The sequence below is a fragment of the Corythoichthys intestinalis genome, chromosome 10 (genome assembly GCF_030265065.1).
Source record: "Corythoichthys intestinalis isolate RoL2023-P3 chromosome 10, ASM3026506v1, whole genome shotgun sequence".
NCBI classification, from domain to species: domain Eukaryota; kingdom Metazoa; phylum Chordata; class Actinopteri; order Syngnathiformes; family Syngnathidae; genus Corythoichthys; species Corythoichthys intestinalis.
Window position 1 is genome coordinate 57,337,789 of NC_080404.1, and position 24,639 is coordinate 57,362,427.

Sequence of the window (24,639 nt, forward strand, 5' to 3'; positions counted from 1 at the left end):
TTGTACTTAGAAATGTGCAAAATGAATTTCATTCTTCTGAATTGTCTTCAACCCTTCCATGTCTGAATTAACATTGAGCAAGTGTATATCATAAAGCAATGAGTACATTAAAATAATAGTAATTTAAGCATAGAAAATAACAGCAATGGGAAAAAAAATCGTAATTAAAAAAAAAAAAACTGGGAGAAAAATGGTGTTAAAATTAGGGCTGTCAAAATTATCACGTTAACGGGCAGTTATTAATTTTTTAAAATTACGTTAAAATATTTGACGCAATTAACGCACATGCCCCGCTCAAACAGATTAAAATGACAGCACAGGGTTATGTGCACGTGCTACTTGTGTTTTTGGGAGTTTTGTCGCCCTCTGCTGGCGCTTGGGTGCGACTGATTTTATGACTGTGAGAATTGTGTCATTATTGACATCAACAATGGCGACCTACTAGTTTATTTTTTGATTGATTAAAACGAAAACATTAAGTTTTAATATAAAATTTCTATAACTTGCACTAACATTTATCTTTTAAGAACTACAAGTCTTTCTATCCAATACAGTAGTTATGTACAGTATGTTGAATGTATATATCCGTCTTGTGTCTTATCTCTCCATTCCAACAATAATTTACAGAAAAATATGGTATATTTTATAGATGGATTGAATTGCGATGAATTACGATTAATTAATTTTTAAGCTGTGATTAACTCGATTAAAAATTGTAATCGTTTGACAGCCCTAGTTAAAATTAAATGTAAAACACATAAAAATAGATATTGAAAAATTTAAATGTTTTGAAATTAATTTTCTATTTTTTAGCTATACTTTTCAATTTAATTTTCTATAGTTCTCTTTTTTTAATTGATCATTCATCTATGTTCGTTAAATGATTATGAATATCGTCACCAAGGGGTCAACATTACTATTTTTGGTCATTTAAAAAAAACCAAACAAACCCCCTCATCATTACTGAATTATAATTCAAGATATATTCATTGACATTATTCATCTTACTATTTTACATTAGATATCTTTTAAGAAATACATTTATAGTTTACCAATGTTAATAAAAGCTAATGTAATTCTATTGAAAATGATAAAAACAGTTGTTTGTGTTCAACATAAGAACGAATAAAACGATTTAAAAAGTTTAAAAAATGAAATCAAAAGAAATGCCAGATGATTCTTTAAAAATAAAATATTTTTAAAATGTATTAAGTAATTTACTGGAAAATATCAAAAACAGAATATATGGAGGAATTTATTAATAAATTAATATAATAAAAAATTAAATAGACATACATATATATATATTTTTTTTTTTTTTTTAAATGTCAATTGAATTATCCAATCTAATAAAAACTTCGTTGTATTTTTCTACCCCCCTCCTCCCCAGTTTAGTATTTTTTCATCAATAATATGTTTTATATACTTCTGTATTTCCCCAAAGTTTTTCTGTGTCTTTGTTGACTCTTTGGCATCCATTGACAACGTAAGACATTCAATCCATATGAAGTGGGAGTGAATCATTCGCTGCCCCCACCCACTTCAAATGGATTGGATGTCTAATAGTGATCATCTCATTTAAAGAGTTTTAATTTAGTAGCAGGACTTGTTTGTTCGTTAAATGAAGGGTGAGGTCAAACATCAATACACATCATAAAGGTCAGAAAAATACATTCTTGGTAGAGTTCTCGTTTTTAATGTATTCACTGTTGTTACCAAATATGCTAATTCCCAAATAAAACAAGAGTTAGGAAGGTGAAATTTGAAAATGATTTCTTTGTAAGCATTTTCCTTTCTCACAACAAGTCTAAAGTGAGCCTAGATTCAAATACTTCATTTCTTTGTGCAAAAATTGGCACAATGTCGGTGACTTGTTCACGCGCTCAAGCTGAAATTGGTGCGTGTTTGCTGTCAACTAACACGACTCGTCCTGTATTTCCACATTCCGCCGCCGTCCCCCTGGTGACCGCAAAGTCGTCCGTCTTTTTTTACCCTCATAGGTCACGCTAAAACAAACCCAGACAACAACAGCACAGATTTAACGCTATTTTATCTATATTTGAACGAACCCCTCCTTGCTCCCTAGTCCACCATCTACAATTCTCGGTGCATAGGAAGGGCAAGAAGCATCATTAAAAACTATACTAGGGCTGCAGCAATCGAATATTTAAAGGGATCCTCTATTTTTAAGACAAGTAATTCTTAAAAGATAAATGTTAGTGTCAGTTATAATAATTTGATATTAAAACCCCTCTTAATGTTTTTAATAAAGTTTGTAAAATTATTTTAAGTGATAGGTCGCCATTCTTGTTACGTCGCAGTGCGTGACGTCACCGGTCCCGTTGCAGAAATTCCAGCGCGTCACTCGTTAGCTTTCCTAACATGTCGTCAGTTCTACCCTTCCTATTTGAACCAGATCTGAAAAGTGCAGAGCAGGACAGCACTGTCGGTCGTTCACAAGACAAGCTTCAGGGAAAAATGCGTGCAGCAAATACCTGATAAGACAAAAGTTGGGCAAAACTGGTGATGCGGGAGTGTATGCTGTTTGGAACTCCGGTTGGGAGCGAGAGTGTATGCTGTTTGGAACTCCGGTTTTATTAGCAGATATTCAAGGTAAGCATATTGCGTTTTCAAACTTATCCCAATATAATTATGTAGATTGTTAGCATCCAGAGCTATCGTGTGCTTTACATACAGTACAGGCCAAAGACACACCTTGTGTAATCCATGTCTTGTACATTGTAACGTGTGGTAGCTAGGTTACGTGTATAAAAGTACCAAAAAGGGGAGAAGCTTTCACTATGCACATTTATTCACATAAAATAATATTTCCACCTTGACCACTCTTCACTCGGGAGCTCAGCAGTAAGCAAACGCATTCCCTGACTAACTCAAACATTGTTGTGAGGTCCACGTCAGAGTCACTGTCGTCGTGTCACTGTCGTGCCATAGTGCATTAATTATTTCGTATGATTTGGGGAAAACTCCCACGAAGAATAGTCAACATAAAAGATAGCAATAGTAATCCAAATCCGTTTTTACTCACTTGAAGATCCAGGAATTAGACCGATCCCTTGGCAATGTCGCAGCCGTCGATTCCACAAAATAGACTGATCCGAAAAGCCGCCGTGGAACCGACGAATAAAAAAAATGGACGGTTCCGAAACCAATATTGCAGTGGGACCGTCGGATCCAGGAAATAGACGGATCCCTTACTTGACTGAGGATCCAGGAAAAATGTTCAGGCGCCAGTTGTAACGCGTGGTGGGTAGGATACGTGCATACAGGGACCAAAAAGGGGGAGAAGCTTCCACTTATGCACATTTATTCACTAAAAATAATAATTCCACCTTGACCACTCACTCCACTCCCCTTGTTTCCATTTGACTGGAAATTGCATCCAAAAGCAGCACATCGTGGCATTTTACTTAGCGAGTTTAGTCAGCAATAAGCAATTGTTGAACACGCTACACATTTGGAAAGATCCCAATGACGTCATCACTGCGAGCCCGCAAACCATGGCGCCAACTAACAGTCAAAATATGTAGTAAATATTATAAAATTTTTACTACATATTTTGACCGTATGGGATGGATGGATTTAACATTTTATGTGTTTCTAACAACATATTTTAGTACAAGAGAACAATTGTGGTTCATTAGAGCCTACATGTATTTAAATTAGAGGATCACTTTAAATAAACAGTTTGAATATTCGAATAGTCGGATTAGGATCATTTAATGTGTTGCGGAATCAATTTTCGGAGATGTAAAACAAAGGCTTTCTAAGATTACACTTTCAAAAGAGCATTAAATGCGAATACAATATAAAACTCCCGAGTGTTTTTTCAAACTATGCAGAATTGCACATTCACAAGAGCTACAAATTCATTTAAAAATAAATTAAAATACCTTAGCTTAGCCTCAAACAATTTAAAAAATAATAATGAATGAGGATCAAAGTAGAACATAAGAACAATTGGCTAACTTGCATAGCAAACGTTCGCTAGCTTAAATGCGATAAAATGCTAGCTTTTTTTTTTTTGTTCAGACACATATTCCCGCAAAAAAATATTAAATATACTCCTGAACTAAATCATGAATGCATAAACAATAGGGGTGTAACGGTACACAAAAATCTCGGTTCGGTACGTACCTCGGTTTTGAGGTCACTGTTCGGTTCATTTTCAGTACAGTAAGAAAACAAAATGCGAAATCTAAATATGCTAGTTGTTTATTATACACCTTTGTGCTTTCAACAATAGGAACATTAGCCTATACAAAGCTAGAATTCTGCTCAAAAGGTACCAAATATTTAAAGATAATCCAACAACAATTTGCCTTTCAGACCCCGAGTATTGGTCAGCTTTCTTTCTGAAAGTCCTGTGCTAGTGAGAAAAGCAATGCCAAAGACAAAGATTTTAACATGTATTTTACAAATGAAATGCCTCAATGAATCTTTTTTTTTTTTTTTTTTTTTTTTTTTTATGAAACTTTTTTCAAAAGCTTTATTGGTGGATTTTCTCAGGTTAAAGCGCCACACAGAAATTAATAAATTTAATTGTGTAAGCAGGATCTGTGTATTATTCTTATTATTTCATTACAGGTTGTTTTTGCTATTTAAAATGTATCTTTATTTAAATGGGCTATTATTTATTTTAGTATGTGTTTATATTTTACAAATGTGATTCAGTATTTATTTATATTGTATATTTTATAGGGCTGTCAAACGATTAAAATTTTTAATCGAGTTAATTACAGCTTAAAAATTAATCGTAATTGATCGCAATTCAAACCATCTATAAAATATGCCATATTTTTCGGTAAATTGTTGTTGGAATTGAAAGATAAGACACATGATGGATATACAGTGGGGAGAACAAGTATTTGATACACTGCCAATGGGTTTTCCCAGTACTATACCCCACTGCATACATTCAACATACTGTACTGTATTTGTTTATTATAACAATAAATCAACAAGATGGCATTGACATTATTAACTTTCTGTTGAAGCGATCCATGGATTGAAAGATTTGTAGTTCTTAAAAGATAAATGTTAGTACAAGTTGTTGAAATATTATATTAAAACCCCTCTTAATGTTTTCGTTTTCATAAATTTGTAAAATTTTCAATCAAAAAATAAACTAGTAGCCCGCCATTGTTGATGTCAATAATTACGCAATGCTCATGGGTGCTTAAGCCCATAAAATCAGTCGCACCCAAGCGCCAGCAGAGGGCGACAAAACTGCAAAAAACACAAGTAACAAGTTGGCATTGCACTGTGCTGTCATTTTAATCTGTTTGAGCTGGGCATGTGTGTTAATTGCGTCAAATATTTTAACGTGATTAATAAAAAATTAAATACCGCCCGTTAACGCGATAACTTTGGCAGCCCTAATATTTTATGTTGCATAACTTTAGTTCATATGTGAATATTAGTTCCTACTTGTTTTGTTGTAGTAGGAGGGTTTTGTATTGAACACGGGGCCGTGTTTGTTATTATTTTAGCAGAGAAGACAGCAGTAAATCAACAAAGACATGTCAACTGTGCCCCAATCAACCACTCAAGATCTGATGGACTCAAAAAGTGGGTTACGATTGCATATTAGGTTAAAAAACGACCGGATCCACCGTATTTTTACACGAATGACTTCCGGTTTGCCCAATCCTTGCTACGGGTAGTAGTATTGACGCAGGAGGGTCGCGTATGGCGTCAAATAATACACTCCGCCGTTCTTTTCGCGTGCGTCGTGTTGAGCCGCTTCTGGAATGCGTCTAACACGCGGCCGCACTGCGACTGGTGTGCATTGGCTGATTGACTTTAACGCCCGTGTTTCACTGCGTTGTCGCGCCGTTGACGTTTCTGGGTTATACTATCCTACCGTGTTGGTCCTCATTATAGTAGAGAAGACGGAGTAAATATAATCTATACAAAGAAACTGTAACCCGATCGACTCACGGCCTCGAAATCTAAGGGTTACATTACGTCAGAAACTCGTTCGGTACGCCTCCGTTCCGAACCGAACACCACTTACCGAAACGGTTCAATACAAATACTTGTACCATTACACCCTTAATAAACAATCATTTTAGCTCAAACAAAAACAATCTTAGGTTGGTCTTAACAGGGAGCAGCTGGATCCAGCCCTGTTTGATGAGTTATGGCATATTGAATGTTGCCACTAGAGCGCAGTGTATACATCCAAATCATTAAAATTAAATGCGAGGGTTCTTAAAAACTGCACCCAAAATGAAGATGTGCGAACTCTGTGTTTGTGGCGCCATCATGTGGACACTGATAACCAAAGATTTAACGATTTAACGTGGAAACGTTACTGACAGCGACAAACTTTGTCCCTACGTCACACATGAGACCAATGTTTACATTAGGAGTAAATTAGGTGCTTTTTTTGACTCCATTTATTAACAATTAATTATTAGAAAATTGAAAGTGCTACCAAAAAAAACACTAGTTCTAAGCCATTGTCCTTCCTAGTGTATAGCCTTAGTCTCCCAAAACACATTTTTCACTCGTTATCGTCTTGTCGTCGTCATGAAAAAGTGTTCACTTATTAAATATTTTCGTTATGGTTGACGAAATTAGCAATCACCACTTGCTATTCGTCACTATTCTAAAGGGACTTTTTTGCTCTGATGAGTTTGAAGTGGAAATGGGTTAGTGTCCAAATCCTTTGTCCATCTACGCAAACAACAACACACAAAAATACTAGTTATAAGGCCGGCAGGAGGTTTTTAACCGGTCCAACGGGAAGCGAGCACTTAGAGGATTAAACAGGATGGGGAAAGATGATACATCGGGAGGAAAAAGTATGTACGCTGTTGAGAGAAATGGTGGAGGAAATGTTTTGTATTCATAAATGTGTTCTCAGTTGATGTTGAAATAATGTTCCTATTGCTTTTTATTATTGACATGTTGTCTTTTCGCCACAAGATGGCAGGATGGGACTTAATTGTCTAAAGTGCTACTTTTATTACTTCTTTGTGTTTGACTTTAATGACTTTGATTTGTGGGATTGCCTGTGAAGACAGCAATGAGAGAGGATGTATCCGCATGTCGATGGAAATTAAATACGCCGAGTTTTGGCTAAAAGACAACTTATTCTCCGTCAATTCTTCCTACGAATGCAACGTTAAGCTGCAACCACCTCAACATACGCGCTTTCGAATTTTGTGAATTTCCGCACAAATTGGGTTAATAAAATGTGGTCTAAAGGGTAAGCAAAAAGCGTGGGCTTAAAGTAACACCATGCAGTGTAAATACATTATGTTTTGAGTAAAAATAAACGGTAATATTCAAAGGTAGCTGAACCTCCAGGCTACGGATTTTCTAATGCCTTACTCAGATTGCACGATTGCAGGCCGATTCTCGCCCGACAGACACGTTGTGAAGAATCGTTGTGACAATGTATCAAAAAGGTCACAGATGTCACAAAAAAAGAAAATTCGCTATAACTCAAGAACGGATACAGGTATTTCTATCAAACTTGCATGATATGTGTAATATGAATTGGAATAGGTGACATTTTGGGGTCATGAGGTTAAAGGTCACAGTGGTCAGAAAAGTCATTTTGGAATAACTCGGGAACGGATAAATATATGATAATAAAACTTGCAGGATATGTGTGTAATATTAAATGGAAGAGCATGGGGCATGAGGTCAAAGGTCACCAGATGTCACAATAAGAAACGGATAATGGTATTTCTATCAAACTTGCAGGATACCTGTAATTTGAATTGGAAGAGCTGATATTTTGGCGTCATGAGGTCAAAGGTTACAGGTATCACAAAAAATTCGGTATAACTCAAGAATGGATAAAAGTATTGCTATGAAACTTGCAGGATATGTTTGTAATATGAAATGGAAGAGGTGAAATTTGCGGTCATCAGGTTAAAAGTCACAGTTGTCAAAAATGTCATTTCGTGATAACTCAGGAATCGATAAATATATTATTATCAAACAAGCAGGATATGTGTGTAATATGGAATGGAAGAGGTGAAATTTCTGGGTCATGAGGTCAAAGGTCATAGATGCTACAAAAAGAAAATTCGCTATAACTCACAAACGGATAAAGGTATTTCTATTAAACTTGCAGGATATGTGTAATAAGAATTGGAAGAGGTGAAATTTGGGGTCATGAGTTTAAAGGTCACAGTGGTCAGAAAAGTAATTTTGTGATAACTCAAGAATGAATAAATATATGATCAAACTTGTAGGATATATGTGCAATATGAAATGGAAGAGGTGAAATTACTGGGTCATGAGGTCAAAGGTCAACAGATGTCACAAAAAGAAAATTTTCTAGAATTCAAGAACGGATAGAGGTATTTCTATCAAACTAGCTGGATAGGGGAAATGTGAATTGGAAGAGGTGAAATTTGGGGTCATGAGGTTAAAGGTCACATGGTCAGAAAAGTCATTTCGTGATAAAGATATTATTATTAAACTTGCAGGATACGTTTGTAAACGAAATGGAAAAGGTGACATTTCTGGGTCATGGGGTCAAAGGTCACAGAATTCACAAAAAGAAAATTTGCTATAATTCACAAATGAATTAAGGTATTTTTATCAAACTTGCAGGATTTGTTTAATATGAACTGGAAGAGGTGACGTTTTGTGGTCATGAGGTTAAAGGTCACATAGGTCAGAAAAGGCATTTCGTGATAACTCTGGAACAGATCAAGGGATTATTATCAAGCTTGGAGAATATTTGTTATATGAAATGGAAGAGGTGAAATTTACAGGTCATGAGGTTGAAGGTCACAGAGGTCAGAAAAAGAATTATGCAATAATTTTGACCCAATAAACAAAAATTCAATTAATTCCACGTCTATGCTCGTTACTCGAGATCATATGATCATGCTCCGCTGCCATTGACTGCGATAGACGTCCAATCCGTTTTCAATGGGGATTGGACATCTATTGTCGTCAATTGCAGTGACTAAGTCAAATGTGGATTGTCTGCTTTTACCATCTCAAGCAAAACTTGCATCTCCTTTCCATGTCCCACATGCACAATTTGCCTCTCAATCACTTTTTGTGTGTTCATGTAAACAGCCTCTTTGCCTTTTATAGGCCCTTCCACACACACACACACACATGAAGACACATGGATAGTAGGCGGAGGGCAGGTGGCGGAGGAGGAGGTGGCCTTTAGGTGAAAAACACATTTAAGCACTCGCCTGTCTCATTCTGCAATCTGACGCTCGCACACCTGGCCAGGTCGCGGAGTATGGCTTCCACCACGTCGGGAGATGTTCTGCCAACCGGCTGCGGGATCTTCACCAGCATCCCTGACTTGTTCTTCATCCCAGAGTTTGTAAGTGGTTTTGAAATGTTAAATAGCAGGAATGGCGCGTGTGTTTTGGGTTGTTGTTGTTGTTCAGACGGCTTCACTTTGCTCACAAATGAGGGAGGGAGGGAGAGGTGCTGTTGTTGAAGGATTTGGTTGAGGTTGCTAAGGGTGAGCTGGTTTTGGAAATTTGGTCCCTTTTTTCATTTTTCTAAAAAAATATCCGTCATGTTTTGTTTGTATTGCTACTATTATTGCTTAAAAAATATTGAGTATTAGCTCTATTTGAATTTTATAATAAGAACCATGATGATTATATTATGGTGAATTGTTTTAATTACTTTTATAAATTAATTTCTATTAAAATGATATATTAGTATTATTATTATTCTATGATGTATATTATATTATAAAACCATTATGGTGTTTTTTTCTAGAAAATTTTTTATTAAAAGATAAATTTACCCTATTTATTTTTGGAATTAAAAATAAATATACTTTTTTGAGTTACATTTTTTGTGTGTGTGTGTGGGAAAATAATTTCTTTTTTAATTGTTTCATATCTATGAAATATGATGAAAAAATAATAATAAAAAAATAAATTTACCCTAATTCTTTATTTTTGGAAATAATAATTATATAGTATTTTTTGGGTTGCAATTTTTTTGTCTCTTTTGTGAAACTATTTTATTTGCTTATTATTAATTGAGTCATATCTATGAAATATTATTCATTTTTATTATTTGTATCATTTTTTTTGTTTAAATATTTTGGTCAGCTTTTTTATTTTTTTAATGTATGAACTATAATGTATTTTTGACAATTTTATCGAACTGTGGATAAATATTTAATTTTCTTAAATTTGGGGTTTGCATATTTTAAATATAGTTGTTTTTTTCTATGATTTATTTTTTTAAATCTCATATATATATATATATTTAGAATTGTTAGAATAAAAAAAAAATCTTAACTTCTCAGGTGTTTTTTTTCCTCCTATGCTTTAAAAAAAATTATTTTATACATATATTTTAGATTTATTAGATTTTTTTTTTTTCCAGATGTGTGTTTTTTTAATTATAGTTCCTTTGGGAATTATTTTTTTGAAATCATGTTTTACGTATTTTCAAATCATGTTTGGTTGTACTACAAAAATATTTGTCATTGTTTACAATTTTTAGAATTCTTTCTTATTTATTGTTTTCACGAACATTTTTCGGTATCCTCAAACATGGCGATTTTTCATAACTCTTCTCTTTTTAGTCACATTAATATTGTGATTCATTTTTATTTTTTTAAATTTTTTTTATACCCAAGCACGGTACCATAGCAACTAGCTCAACGACCGTTGAGCCAGTCAGTTGCCATAGCAACAACAAAATACACGCAAACACGAAAAAGTAAATATAAAAATGCACTGTTTCACCTAGGAATGCGTCATTGTTACATTTTAAGTATAAATTTGAGGAGGCTGCTGTTGACTTTTTGCTCATCGTCATGTTGCTACACTGACAAACACACCATTTGAATGAACAAACTCAATTCATAAAAAAAAAACCTGTTGGGTCAGATTAAGAGAAATGTACAAAACAGGAACATAGGGAAGTTCCTTTTTATATATAAAGAAATGAAATTCGCTAATGATTTTGGATACTAAAAAGAATGTTATTGCGCATTATTTGTTTGGTCGTTTGAATGCAAAAAGTGACATTCACAAACATTCGTCCCAGTTTTGGTGTTTGACCTTTCTGAATGATGAAAATTTGCTTTAGAAAATCAGCATGATGACAAATTATAGGATTAAAAAGTGAAGACAAAAGATTCAATCTTATGATTCAACCCGGCTCAAAGAACAGGGGCGGGCGTAAATCAAAACCGGTCATCTTCTCGGCTCCTTTTACGGTCGGGTCAGTCCAACAGAGAACCAGCCGATCTGGTTTTGAGACCAACCCGTGTTTGCCGACAGCGAGTGACCTAGGATGGGAGATGTTTGCTTTTGGCGGCTTGGATTTAGATGCAAAGACGCTTGTGTAAGGCTTTGTTTCCTAATCGTTAAACCTTAAGAGGTTAACTGACTATTTTTAGGCCATTTAAAAAACATCACATTTTGTGTTATATAGGCCACAATACAGGGTTTCCCCTTAACATAAGAAATTGTGGCGCCCCGCCACAACAAAATAAACACTGCCACACCTTGCCGCTTCAAACTAGCGGCAGCCGAGTGTGAAGGGTTCAGCGGCAACCTATTCATTGTGTATTGTAATGTCTGTAACTAAGCGCAGCCCCTTTAAGAGACGATCAGAATGGGGAACTGTGATGCAGGGGGAAGCGAGAAGGAGAACAGGCGAGAGCGGTCACATGTCGTGGCAGCCCGCTGTTATTTTGTTAGTTTTTCTTTACTGTTACCACAATAAAGTGGGTAGGCCAATACGGACTCCTCTCCTTATTCCCCATATCCGGGCCATTACAGTAGTTTGGACATTTCGGCGAAATTGAGCGGGGGACAGCTGTCTTGGACGGAAGACTAAGTTTGAATGAATTTTCACCGAGAGGTGCGGCCCAAAATAGAGCGCTGCCACGCCAACGTCAACAATGAGGTAGAGGCGTACTTACACAGAGAATGAAATTTTATTTTATTTTAGGGCTGTCAAACGATTAAAATTTTTGATCGAGTTAATTACAGCTTAAAAATTAATCGTAATTAATCGCAATTCAAACCATCTATAAAATATGCCATATTTTTCTGTAAATTATTGTTGGAATGGAAAGACAAGACACGAGATGGATATATACATTCAACATACGGTACATAAGGACTGTATTTGTTTATTATAACAATAAATCAACAAGATGGCATTAACATTCTGTTAAAGCGATCCATGGATAGAAAGACTTGTAGTTCTTAAAAGATAAATGTTAGAACAAGTTATAGAAATTTTATATTAAAAGCCCTCTTAATGTTTTCGTTTTAATAAAATTTGTAAAAATTTCAATCAAAAAATAAACTAGTAGCCCGCCATTGTTGATGTCAATAATTACTTACACAATGCTCATGGGTGCTGAAGCCTATAAAATCAGTCGCACCCAAGCGCCAGCAGAGGGCGGCAAAACTCCATAAAACACAATTAACAAGAGCTTTTCACTGTACTGTCATTTAAATCTGTCTGAGCGGGGCATGTGCGTTAATTGCGTCAAATATTTTAACGTGATTAATTAGAACAATTAATTACCTCCCGTTAACGTGATAATTTTGACAGCCCTATCCGATTGTTTTTTTTAAAATCATTATCATTTTACACAAAACTCCAAAAATGGCCCGGACAAAACACAGCCTAAAACTTTAATCATTTTGGAGAATTTCAGGTCATACACTGCTGGCCAAAAGTATTGGCACCTCTGCAATTTTATCAGATAATGCTCATTTTCTCCCAATAATGATTACAATTACAAATACTTTTGTAGTAATATCTTCTTTTATTTTGCTTGCAATGAAAATACACAAAAGAGAATTTTTAAAAAATGAAATCATTATCATTTTACACAAAACTTCAAAATTGGGCCAGACAAAAATATTGGCACCCTAAGCCTAATACTTGGAAGCACAGCCTTTAGACGAAAAACCTGCAAACAACCGCTTTCAGTGTCCATCAATGAGTTTCTTACAATGCCCTGATGGAATTTTCGACCATTGTTCTTCGGCCAAGTGCTCCCGGTCTCAGATTTGAAGGGTGCCATTTTCTCTCCACAGGTGTTCTATGGAATTCAGGTCTGGCCACTTTAGAAGTCTCCAGTGCTTTCTCTCAAACCATTTTGTAGTGCTTCTTGAAGTGTGTTTTGGGTCATTGTCCTGCTGGAAGACCCGCGACCTCTGAGGGAGACCCAGCTTTCTCACACTGGGCCCTACATTTTGCTGCAAGTCTCCAGGCTTCATAATGCCATGTACATGGTAAAGCGGTCCAGTGCCAGAGGCAGCAAAGCAACCCCAAAACATCATGGAACCTCCGCCATGTTTGACCGTGTTCTTTTTTTGAAGGTCTCGTTTTTTTCCCCCTGTAAACTCTGTCTTTTCCAAAAAAACTCTACTTTTGTCTCATCTGAACAGAAAACATTCTTCCAAAACGTTTTTGGCTTTTTTTCAGGTAAGTTTTGGCAAACTCCAGCCTGGCTTTTTTATGCCTCTGGGTCAGAAGTGGGGTCTTCCTGGGTATCCTACCATAAAGTCCCTTTTCTTTCAGACGCCGACGGATAGTACGGGGTGACACGGTTGTACCCTCAGACTGCGGGACATCTTGAATTTGCTTGGATGCTAGTCGAGGTTCTTTACCCACCAGCCGCACTATCTTTTGTTGAAATCTCTCATCAAATTTTCTTTTCGGTCCACATCTAGGGAGGTTAGCCACAGTGTCATAGGCTTTACACTTATTGATGACACTGCACACATTAGACACAGGAACATTCAGGTCTTTGGAGATGGACTTGTAGCCTTGAGATTGCCAATGCAATTTTGCTTCTCAAATCCTCAGACAGTTCTTTGGTCTTCTTTCTTTTCTCCATGCTCACTGTAGTGCACACAAGGACACAGGACAGAGGTTGAGTCAACTTTAATCCTTTGTAACTGGCTGCAAGTGTAATTTAGTTATTGCCACCACCTGTTATGTGCCACAGGTAAGTAACAGGTGCTGTTAATTACACATATTAGAGAAGCATCATGATTTTTCAAATGGTGCCAATACTTTTGTCCGGCCCATTTTTGGAGTTTTGTGTAAAATGATAATGATTTAAATTTTTTTATCATTCTTTTTTGTGTTTTTCATTGCAAGTAAAATAAATGAAGGTATTACTACCAAAGCATTTGTAATTGCAATCATTTTCTGGGAGAAATTGAGCATTATCTGAAAGAATTGCAGGGGTGCCAATACTTTTGGCCAGCAGTGTATGTATTTGTAGCCAACTGAGTAGGTTAATATAGCTAATATCTATACATACAGCCGGTGTTGCTTTTATTATAAGGCTTATACAAGGCTTTTAATTTTTTACGGCTCCAGACATACTGTATCAGGGTTTTTTTGGGGTCAAATATGGCTCTTTAACCATTTTAGGTTGCCGGCCCCTTGGTCACTACAAGATATAAGTCGTACTATTGCTACGAGAAAAAAAACAGTTGTTTTATCACGTAGGGTAACGTAGATGTTATCAGCTACGCATTTTACGTACATGTACCGTAGCTGAGAGCTACGACATTAGCCTGGCTAATAAAATATTTCAAATAGATCTTTGTTATGGTTCATCTTGGGGGGGGGGGGGGGGGGGTGAAAATTTTTTTGCTTTGACACGACAAGGTGAAACTGTCGGACTACAATGCAGCCCACCACCACAGCTTCAAAAAGTCTTGGGGGAAACCCTGCAATTTTAACATTTACCACACAATTTTGTCTTACAAAATGGTATGTCCACTTACATACAGTATATGGACACCAAGTCTAAACTAGGGTTGTGAAAATACAGGAAGTCCCCAATTTATGAACCAGTTCCATTCCTGCGCTGGCAATGTAACCCGGATTTCCGTGTAAGTAGAACCCTTTAAATAATTTGGCCCCAATATAAGACGACCCTGATCATAAGACGACCCCCTCTTTTTCAAGACTCAAGTTTGAAAAAAAGACTTTTTCAACACCAAATTAATTTTTATACAGAAAATAATTACAGTACATCCGAAAGAAATGATTATAACAATATATTTGAGAGAAAAAGCATGTTATTTTGCCTCATTCAAATCTTAATATCTGAACATTTGAACATATGTAAACGAAAGTGCAATCACATTCGTAAATGAATGGCTTCTGGTTTTTGAAATGTAAATAAACCAATCTATTCGATAAAAAACAAAACAAAATTGCAATAACTGCATTAACCATCAAACTGAAGTCTAACTGTAACTGTAGTCTTCAAACAAATCTGAATAAGGAAAAACTTTGCAATAAAATATTTAGGGCTGTCAAACGATTCAAAATTTTAATCGAGTTAATTACAGCTTAAGAATTAATTCATCGTAATTAATCGCAATTCAACCCATCTATAAAATAAGCCATATTTTTCTGTAAATTATTGTTGGAATGGAAAGCTAAGACACAAGATGGATATATACATTCAACATACGGTACATATTGTAAGTACTGTATTTGTTTATTATAACAATAAATCAACAAGATGGCATTAACAGTCTGATAAAGCGATCCATGGATAGAAAGACTTGTAGTTCTTAAAAGATAAATGTTAGTACAAGTTATATATTAAAACCCCTATTAACCCTTTAACACCTAAGCCTATTTTGGCCGAATTTGCATGCATTTGATGTTGCCTTTATATTTCACAGAAAAAATGGTTTACAATGGCCAAGTTGGGTCCCTTTTTTCAGGACACCTTGAACTTGATGTCCCAACTGTTGTTTTCTTCACTGACCAATTTTAATCCACATTTTGGACCCCAAAAGACAAAAAAATCCCAATATCTTTTTTCAAAATTTGTAATGTTGACGTCCCACTGACAACCAAACATGCTCGACCAACCATTTTGAAGCTTGATCATATTTATTCAACTTGTTAGGATAAACATTCAATAGAAAAAAATAAGATTGAATAGTTTTATGTTTGACAATTCAACACAAACAGCAGGTATGGTCATAGGCGTTTTTGGCCTTTATACATACTATGGTCAAAACAGGTTATATACAGTGCAAAATAGTGAGAGAAAAAAATTATATATATCATCTAACACAAAAAGGGTTTGGAGGATATCTCTTTGTGAAATTAGGTGTGGTACCCATCACCTTATCAAAAGTATATACCTACATGCAATCAAGCTTCTCGAGCACATATCTACATAAAAATTGAAAAGATTATAGTAAAGAAAAAATGTATATAACATTGAAAAAAAGTATTTAAAAAAATATTGACAAGTAGTTCAGTTCAATTCAAAATTTTCAGGCATGCGACCCAATAATGTTTTGTTGTTGTTTTTTTTTTGTTTTTTTGTTTTTTTGCGCACTCAATAAAGCTTGAACAGGTCACGGAGCTGCGTCACACACAACGTCACACAGCCTACTCGTTCGCCGTTTGCGCGCTGCCGTCATCTCTATTCGCAGAGACGCCGACTCACGCAAAGAAAAAGACAACAAATACGGCTCATCTTCTTCCTTGAGTTAATGAAATAATGCATTAGCTTGCGCTAAATGTAGTTTTATATTCATTCTGCACATTTCAAAGTCGCTCGCTCAAACCAACCGGCCGTTGCTTGCGTCGCATGCCTCCCTTTCATTAGATGGCGCCTCATTTGGAAATTTATTAAAAATGATCACATTCGGTTCGTCCTTCTTGACATCAGAACGGCTCTTGGGATATGTAGTCTTTTGTGCTGCTTTCGGTTTTGAAAAAGGACAAGAAATGATGGAAATATGTAGATATATACATGGTCCATGCAGCGTTTTAATGCATATTTATGAGTGCAATAAAACTACAAAACTCAAATGACATTATCTCCCATTTTTCTTGGTCGATTGACTTCAAATAAAAACTTGTGTGGACATCAACTTCCGCACTTTCAAATGAGACCAACCAGCGGCACGTGGGGGACGTAATTACAGCGTGACGAAGCTTCAAAGACGATATGCGTAAACGCGTCGCTGCCGACACGTTCGGTGTTAAAGGGTTAATGTTTTCGTTTTAATAAAATAAAAAAACATTTGTAAAATTTTCAATCAAAAAATAAACTATAGCCCATCATTGTTGATGTCAATGATTACACAATGCTCACGGGTGCTTAGGTCCATAAAATCAGTCGCACCCAAGCGCCGACAGAGGGCGACAAAACTCCAAAAAACACAAGTGACAAGTGGACATTACACTTTGCTGTCATTTTAATCTGTTTGAGTGGGGCATGTGCGTTAATTACGTCAAATATTTTAACGTGATTACTTAAAAAATTAATTACCGCCCGTTAACGCGATAATTTCGACAGCCCTAAAAATAATGCAAACTGGTTAAACTAGTAGCTGAGATCTGTCATGACAGAACATCGCTTCAATGATATCTGGCGACATCTAGCGTCGTGAATGGTATAATGTCAAGATCGCGAATATAAAACGACCCCCTCTTTTTCAATCTTTTTTTCAATGCAAAAAACACCGTCTTATATTCAGACCAATACGGTACCTCAAAACACCCTCTAAATTAAAAAAAAAAATCTAGCCAAAAACAAGTATTATACATCATTTCACTTTCCTCGCCAAGACCTTGGAGCTAATTCCAAGCTAGACAGCGAGCTAAGCTCTGAAATGACGATGTCAGACATCCGTGCGGTTTGCTGACTTTATTCAGCTGCTCGTGACATCAACACTTTCAGAATGAAACTGAAATATAAATGAAATGAAATCAGTCTCATCTTCAACAACAGCAATTCAAATTTGTGTTCATCATCGAGTAGTGTTCTCTGCTACAAACACTTCGAACATGCCTGCTTCCTCAACTGGTCTGCTTATGATCAAGGATTTGCAAAAAAGTAAGTGTGATTTTTGGATAGATGACTGATGACTTTGTCAAAGCGGAGCTGCCAACTCTTGTGGAATGAACAGTAGAAGCTAGTGACGTTAGCCGAAAGCTAGCTTGAGGCAATCCCCGATCATAGTTGTTGTTGCGTTCGCTAGGTTAAGCGTGTTTAAATCGTGCGTCATCTACGGTCTTGTCCGAAAGGGTTAATCCACTGTCAATCGGGAAAGGGGTGTGGATGTGCATATAAGCGGGTCGGCGTCGCGGTAATTCATGGTCACGTTGCCGTAAGAGACACACACCGCCGGTAAATTTGTGCACATTTATTTGTATTTGTGTTATGTACAGTGCCTTGCAAAAGTATTCGGCCCCCTTGAACCTTGCAACCTTTCGCCACATTTCAGGCTTCAAACATAAAGATATCAAATTTTAATTTTTTGTCAAGAATCAACAACAAGTGGGACACAATCGTGAAGTGGAACAAAATATATTGGATAATTTAAACTTTTTTAACAAATAAAAAACTGAAAAGTGGGGCGTGCAATATTATTCGGCCCCCTTGCGTTAATACTTTGTAGCGCCACCTTTTGCTCCAATTACAGCTGCAAGTCGCTTGGGGTATGTTTCTATCAGTTTTGCACATCGATTGACTGACATTCTTGCCCATTCTTCCTTGCAAAACAGCTCGAGCTCAGTGAGGTTGGATGGAGAGTGGTTTTTGAACAGCAGTCTTCAGCTCTTTCCACAGATTCTCAATTGGATTCAGGTCTGGACTTTGACTTGGCCATTCTAACACCTGGATTCTAACACCTGGATACGTTTATTTTTTAACCATTCCATTGTAGATTTGGCTTTATGTTTTGGATCATTGTCCTGTTGGAAGAAAAACCTCCGTCCCAGTCCCAGGTCTTGTGCAGATACCGACAGATTTTCTTCCAGAATGTTCATGTATTTGGCAGCATCCATCTTCCCGTCAATTTTAACCATCTTCCCTGTCCCTGCTGAAGAAAAGCAGGCCCAAACCATGATGCTGCCACCACCATGTTTGACAGTGGGGATGGTGTGTTCAGGGTGATGAGCTGTGTTGCTTTTACGCCAAACATTTCGTTTTGCATTGTGGCCAAAAAGTTCAATTTTGGTTTCATCTGACCAGAGCACCTTCTTCCACATGTTTGGTGTGTCTCCCAGGTGGCTTGTGGCAAACTTTAAACGAGACTTTTTATGGATATCTTTGAGAAATGGCTTTCTTCTTGCCACTCTTCCATAAAGGCCAGATTTGTGCAGTGTACGACTGATTGTTGTCCTATGGACAGACTCTCCCACCTCAGCTGTAGATCTCTGCACTTCATCCAGAGTGATCATGGGCCTCTTGGCTGCATCTCTGATCAGTTTTCTCCTTGTTTGAGAAGAAAGTTTGGAAGGACGGTCGGGTCTTGGTAGTGGTCTGATGCTCCTTCCATTTCAATATGATGGCTTGCACAGTGCTCCTTGAGATGTTTAAAGCTTGGGAAATCTTTTTGTATCCAAATCCGGCTTTAAACTTCTCCACAACAGTATCTCGGACCTGCCTGGTGTGTTCCTTGGTTTTCATAATGCTCCCTGCACTTTAAACAGAACCCTGAGACTATCACAGAGCAGGTGCATTTATACAGAGACTTGATTACACACAGGTGGATTCTATTTAATATCATCGGTCATTTAGGACAACATTGGATCATTCAGAGATCCTCACTGAACTTCTGGAGTGAGTTTGCTGCACTGAAAGTAAAGGGGCCGAATAATATTGCACGCCCCACTTTTCATTTTTTTATTTGTTAAAAAAAGTTGAAATTATCCAATAAATGTTGTTCCACTTCACGATTGTGTCCCACTTGTTGCTGATTCTTGACAAAAAAATTAAATTTCATATCTTTATGTTTGAAGCCTGAAATGTGGCGAAAGGTTGCAACATTCAAGGGGGCCGAATACTTTTGCAAGGCACTGTATTTCCACCTTCATGCTTCAAGCATTGCATTGCTTTTGGACGGTTCGGCGTTTCTTTCACGGTGATTGCATGATAGCCTTCTAGTTTGTGTTTTACGAGAGCCGCTGACAAGTGACAGCTGACAACTAGCGTGTTCGTTTAGCGTAGCCATTGAGTCAATCTTGCAGCGAATCAGCAGGTCCCACAGTGAATCATGGGAAATGTAGTCTCGGCACGACACTGAAGTGGTGCTTTGTAATCTGTTCGCTTGTGTGAAAAAACTACATTTCCTCACGCCATTAGACGCCACTTCTACAGGCTCTATCTATCGCTCCGCACAGCCTGCCGAGAGCCCCAAGCTGTGTTCGTACTGTTAGCTCCATGTGTTAATAAAGAAACAAAGTTGTCAGCACGTCGTGTGTTCGATACCTTTGTCAACAAAAAGCTCATAACAAGACACTATGCACGATCCATTTAAGAGACGCTGGGACTGGAGAGCTGTGAGTAGTAGGAGGAGAGGGGGTGAGATGAGCGAGAAGAAAAACTTTGCGGTCGAATGTGGCGGCAGTCCGCTATTATTTTGTTTTCTTATTGTTGCCACAATAAAGTGGAGAAAGCCATCAATGACTCATCGCCTTCTTTCCCCCCAACGTTTTTATATTATTATTTTATATGCACGAGAGCTGCCGGATCTGCCAAAAATGAACATGAAGTCTGATTATTATTTTTTTAAAACAATGTCATCAGATAGACAAAAACATCAAATGATGTGCAAATGCCTGCATCTTCAAATCATGAAAATAATAACAGCCTATATCTTACCAATCTTGTAATCTCGATGGGTCTTGTCTCCATTCCATGTCAGGTAGTCTAGGCGCACTGTTTTTATCCTTATTAGCGTCTGGCTAATACATGTTAGGTCCAACATAAAATTCCAAGCTCCTCTTCTTCCTCCAACTCTTCAAAAACTTGGATCTCCTCCCCTGCGCTCGATCTATCGCTTATGTTGCTGTTTGAATCATTGTTTGAAGGGCTTTGTATGGCGGCCATATGTATGGAGCTGCTATCGTTGTTCCCGGTGTGACGTATCACTTCCGGGTTCGTCCCCTTTCAGGCTCGAACTTCGGAAACGTGATTATTTTGTCAAATATACAACATATAAAATATTTTTTCATGCTTTATTTGTTGGACAATGTGTAATTACTTTAATTGTGACCCTATTTGGGATGTTATGAAATTACTTCACATTTGGTCTTTAAACTTTAACTTGCCAGTTCGATAAAGAGACAAACTCGTTACTAAGACGAAGAACAGATATGTGATCAAACTTAAGGATGTGAACAATGTTGACCCTTACGAGCAAGCCGAAGACAAATGGAGTAAAGATGTCGACGGGCTTCCACAATTACGCAAAATGGATATTCTGCTGTATTTATTGTTTGGTGTATGTTACTAAACTCATCAGCGATTCCAAAATTACAAATCGCTACAAAGCTACGAACAGTTTTGCTGCGGATGGGTGCAGGACTTGCACATTATGACCGAATCAAACGGCAACTCCATCATTCTTGCAAAGGTAGGCTATGTGTGTTTACTATTTTCATTGCCATAAACCTGAACGCACCCCAAATCTTGGATGACAAATAAACAGAGCAGACTTGCTATGGCTGGTAGTTTCTTCAATTTATTATATAAGAAAGTAACGCTTTTGACCGTCAGTAACGGCAACGGTGTTGTAACGGCGTTATTCCCAACACTGCTCATCAGTGGTGAAAATTGGTTTCCATAGCTCTTTAAGTCTGCTTAGGCAGATAGTTCACTTACTGTACTTATTCCCCCCCCTTCTCTCATTGTTTGCATGCTATCCTTCTTAAAATTTGAAAACCTATAAATGTTTGGGTGGTTTCAGTTAAAGCAGATGCTGTTTTTACATCAGTGTGATTTTGACAAAGATCAGATCACATTTGATGGTGGTTTCATGCAGAAATGTGACAAATTCCAAAAGGTTCAGATACTTTTTCATACCACTGTATGTCGACTGACAACTGGCACCAACTTTGAGGAGGGTGGCATTGTTGATTCAGCTCAAGCTGTGTGCAGACGCACTCCTCCGCGCTCCCAAGAGCAACTTATCTCAACCGATAAGCGCTCAGGACCAACTCAGGGCCAGCAAGCTCGACTCCCAGTATGGCTCCAAAGAATTCGAAATCTGGAGACTTGGATGAAATAAAATCCTCCATACAGAAATTGGAGGTCTCATTGACTGGCTTGATTCAAAACCAGAATCAAGAAATCGTCAGAGAGCTCCAGTTAATGCGCGCAGAAAACAAGAGACTCAAGCAGGCGGTCGAGGAGAGAGATGTTCGCATCAAAAGGCTGGAAATTTTGGCTGACGATGTCAACCAGCGCAAACGAGCTCATCATTTCGGGATTACAACTGACGCCTAGCCCAGGTGATACAGTGGCGCAACTGGCAATTGCTAAGCTGATAGAGTATGGAATAAACATGGAACTGCTGGACATCCGTCGCTACTTTCACTTTTGCCACACACATAGCCACAACAAAATGTTCCCACAGCAAATAGATGCTAGATGGTCAAGGACATGACAAAGCGTACGCCCTGAACTTCAGATCACAAATCTTGTGCAAGAGACTGCTGTGTCAACAACCGCAATCGAGCTGCTTGACTGGACGCTGAGTTATTGTAAACCCAGATTGTTGATAGTGTTATTGTACAGTTTGTGCCATATGATGTATGTAACTGTACCATGTCTGATTGTGCGTCTTTAGGTGTATGGGGGGACGGGAAACTGATAAGCATATGCTTCCTCCCGTCTGCCTTTGTCTTCTTCTTCGGTTCCTTCCTTCGGGCAAATCATATCACATTTGTAATTGTCAATGATTGTCAATGACACCGATGATGATGACAATAAATATTTCATTCATTCATTCATTCACATTTGATGGTGGTTTCATGCAGAAATGTGACAAATTCCAAAAGGTTCAGATACTTTTTCATACCACTGTATGTCGACTGACAACTGGCACCAACTTTGAGGAGGGTGGCAGGAACCCTGTCACACACAAAAAAACAAGAAAACATACCAGGGTAGCGGAGACACTATTCTTGTGGAAGATGTTGGGAGCAATTTATTGGTTGCTTTTTGTTGTTTTTTTTAACAGTAGACCATTTTAAAAAAGATATATCAATTCTTGGCAGGAGCATATCTTCAGTGCCCTCAATAATTATTGGCACCCCTGAAAAAGATGTGTTTTTTAGCTTCTAATATTTTTTTAAATTCAAATAATATGGGACCTTAGTGGAAAAAAAGAGAAAAATCCAACCTTCAATACAAGTGCATTCATTCAGTGGGGAGCAAATCCCACATAAAGAGAACATTATTTGACATCAAATAATGTGTGTCACAATTATTAGCAGCCCTGGTGTTAATACTTTGTACAACCCCCTTTTGCCAACAAAACAGCACCTAATAATCCAGCTCCGATAATGTTTCACAAGATGGGAAAAGACAGAAAGAGGGATCTTCAGGCATTCCTCTTTGCAGAATCTCTCTAAATCATCCAGAGACCTGGGTCCTCTCCTCTGTACTCTCCTCTTCAGCTCACCCCACAGGTTTTCAATGGGGTTGAGGTCTGGGGACTAAGATGACCATGGGAGGAGCTTGATTATTTGTCAGGTGAACCATTTCTGTGTAGATTTGGCCATAAGTGTAGGGTCATTGTCTTGCTGAAAGACCCAGTGACGACCCATCTTCAGCTTTCGGGCAACAGATTTTGATTTAAAATGTCCTGGTATTTCAAAGCATTCATGATGCCATGCACCCTAACAAGGTTCCCAGGGCCTTTGGAAGCGAAACTGACCCACCCCCATACTTCACAGTGGGTATGAGGTGCTTTTCAGCATGCGCATCTTTCGTGACACGCCAGACCCACATAGAGTGTTTGTTGCCAAAAAGCTCAATCTAGGTCTCACAAAAAATTTGGGGGGGGGGGGGGGCTGTTTCGCTTCCAAAGGCCCTGGGGACCTTGTTAGGGTGCACGGCATCATGAATGCTTTGAAATACCAGGACATTTTAAATCAAAATCGGTTGCCTTCTGCCCGAAAGCTGAAGATGGGTCGTCACTGGGTCTTTCAGCAACATATGGCCAAATCTACACAGAAATGGTTCACCAGACACAAAATCAAGCTCCTCCCATGGCCATCTCAGTCCCCAAACCTTGTTTTGTTGGCAAAAGGAGGTTGTACAAAGTATCAACACCAGGGGTGCTAATAATTGTGACACACATTATTTGATGTCAAATAATTTTTTCTTTATGTGGGATTTTTTTCCCCACTGAATGAACGCACTTGTATTGAAGGTTGGATTTTTCTCTTTTTTTTCCCTTTAAGGTCCCATAATATTTGAATAAAATAAAAAATAATTTTTCTTTTTCAGGGGTGCCAATAATTATGGAGGGCACTGTATAACCTTTTACGATACAAAGTAGTGCTGCAATGATTAATCGATTAACTCGAGTATTCGATTTAAAAAAAAAAAATCGAATTAAATTTTGTTGCTTCGAGTATTCGTTTAATTAAAGTGGCGTTGTAACGGTTTATTTTGAATGTATTTGCATTTAGTCTTATTGATTAGGGTGGATACACTGCCCTCTGGTCCACCTCATTTCACATGGCTGAATGCAACTGCTCCCGGTTAAGACCAACGTAACCCAAGGTTTTGAGCTAATGTTTTTTAATGCATTCGTAATTTAGTTTATAGGTGTCTGAACCCTTTGTTAAGAGCTTTATTTAAAAAAACGGTAG

At 37.4% G+C, this 24,639-nt stretch overlaps 1 protein-coding gene across 2 annotated transcripts in view; it reads left to right on the forward strand.

The window, feature by feature from the left end:
- Positions 1 to 9,139: 9,139 nt before the first annotated feature.
- The window catches only part of LOC130923311 (myelin and lymphocyte protein-like), a 32,543-nt gene continuing 17,043 nt past the window's right edge, over positions 9,140 to 24,639 (forward strand). The window contains exon 1 of one of the 2 annotated variants that reach the window (XM_057848934.1): positions 9,140 to 9,340. In XM_057848934.1, the coding sequence (XP_057704917.1) occupies positions 9,254 to 9,340 (87 nt within the window). In that variant the 5' untranslated portion in view covers positions 9,140 to 9,253. The remainder of the gene's footprint in view (positions 9,341 to 24,639) is intronic. The other variant, XM_057848933.1, reaches the window with a different exon arrangement.